Source organism: Fopius arisanus, unplaced genomic scaffold (genome assembly GCF_000806365.1).
Source record: "Fopius arisanus strain USDA-PBARC FA_bdor unplaced genomic scaffold, ASM80636v1 scaffold00029, whole genome shotgun sequence".
In the NCBI taxonomy this organism is placed as follows: Eukaryota; Metazoa; Arthropoda; class Insecta; order Hymenoptera; family Braconidae; genus Fopius; species Fopius arisanus.
Genome location: NW_011887768.1, coordinates 219,921 through 221,615, shown reverse-complemented (window position 1 = coordinate 221,615; position 1,695 = coordinate 219,921). Strand labels below are relative to the sequence as shown.

The 1,695-nt window shown below is 35.6% G+C and overlaps 2 protein-coding genes across 2 annotated transcripts in view; one reads left to right on the top strand and one right to left on the bottom strand.

Moving 5' to 3' along the window:
* Positions 1-758, bottom strand: part of LOC105265286 (protein NPC2 homolog) — a 1,893-nt gene extending 1,135 nt beyond the window's left edge. Inside the window, exon 1 of the mRNA XM_011302697.1 lies at positions 591-758. Within this exon, the coding sequence (XP_011300999.1) occupies positions 591-663 (73 nt within the window). The 5' untranslated portion in view covers positions 664-758. The remainder of the gene's footprint in view (positions 1-590) is intronic.
* A 149-nt stretch (positions 759-907) lies between these two features.
* Positions 908-1,684, top strand: LOC105265428 (uncharacterized). The gene is made up of 2 exons (XM_011302900.1): positions 908-1,354; positions 1,424-1,684. The coding sequence occupies exons 1-2, from the start codon at positions 1,199-1,201 to the stop codon at positions 1,682-1,684; spliced, it is 417 nt and encodes a 138-aa protein (XP_011301202.1). The 5' UTR covers positions 908-1,198.
* Positions 1,685-1,695: the final 11 nt, after the last annotated feature.

Genomic DNA, 1,695 nt, shown 5'->3' with positions numbered 1-1,695 from the left:
AATTGTTACTCATTCTAAGTAGATATAACTTCGAATTATGTCTTTTGACAAGATGAATCATTCCATGAGATATAAAATACGATGTAGAGCGGTTTTTTCAAGCGAAAGACTAACCAGATTAGTCAGATTCGTCATTTCCTTCCCACGACTTTTTTTTCATGTAATAAATTGCTATTGAAGTTACAATTTTCTTTCAAGATTAATTCTCTAAATTTTGTCTCGTCAAAAGACATTCGAAATGTAGTTTACGAACACGCGCGTGATACATTTACTCATTAAATAATTCATATAATCGTCTAATTTCTTTCGCCATTATCTGCCTACGCGAAAAAATACAGAGCCAGGGAAATCTCAAGTTATACCGATAACCGTGGCGGATGAGGGGATTAAAAAAGGAAAATTAATAGTCCGGGAGTTAATATTGAAAGTAAATAAAAAATTAATTTCAATGTTTCGTGCCATCCACTAAATTTTGTCGTGCATATCTGGGGATGATTTCGAAAGAAAAATAGAAATATTTCTAATCAAATATTAAGAGATATTCAAATAATGTAAAAATAGAAGTTGTCAATAGTTAATTAATTACTTACCGCAATCTCTGAAGTCTGCAGCACTGGTGAGCACTGAGAGGCACACAAGAAGAGCACAAATAATTGGATACATCTTGTCACTTCGGTGTCTGATGGCGTATTGAATGTTCAAGCTGGTTAGCTCGTTGAGTTACCAGTAGTCGAAACCCGAGTGCACAATGCAAACAGTCACTACGTAATAATTTGCCATATACCAGTGCACATGTACATCGAGGGTATTATAGAGATAAGGCACGCATTCAGACGAATGCTCATGGTTTCTCGTTACCGCGTAAGGGAAAATTTCGAAAAATGAGTAAGTTTCATATTAAACCGGATCATGTTTCAGAATTTTTCATGAAAAAATAATGAATGCATCGATAACACGGTATGCTAGTTTTTATAACTCATTGAATTATTATTCACAGTTCAACTTCGGGTTAAGATTTCGATTCCCCAGAATTGTTTAGAAATAAATTATCGATAAGAGAATTATTCCAAATTCAAATTTCTAGTGGATTCCTTGGGGGTTTTTACTATGAACTCTCCCTAATATAGATTTAATTTTATAACTAGAAAAAGCCGGTTGGTGACCACTTGTTGTGTTACTTTAATTTGTCAATTCAATTATGTCGAGGAATATTGAGATCAAAGCTGTGTTGAAGGACCCAGAGGCAGCCCATTCAAGGGCCAAAAAATTAAGTAACAGCGATGGAGAAATTATTCGACAAACGGATACATTTTTCAAGAGTCCTCAAGGGCGCCTGAAGCTCCGATGCTTTGAGGTTATTAGAAATGAGAAAATAATAGGGATGAACCCATGAAAAATAATCAAATCGTATCATTAATTGCAGAATGACACTGGCGTACTCGTTTATTACGAACGTTCTGACACAGAAGGACCAAAACTCTCAGACTATTCTCTAGTGGAATTAGCTAGTAAAAAAGGATGCGACGAGATGAAGAGTATCTTGAAGAAGATAAATGGAATATCTGGAGTTGTGGAGAAGATCAGGCACCTGTACATGGTAGGCCAGTCCAGAGTCCACATCGATACTGTCACCGATCTGGGAGATTTCCTCGAAATTGAGGTAATTCAGGCTCAAATTAATTAAAATGCAAATCA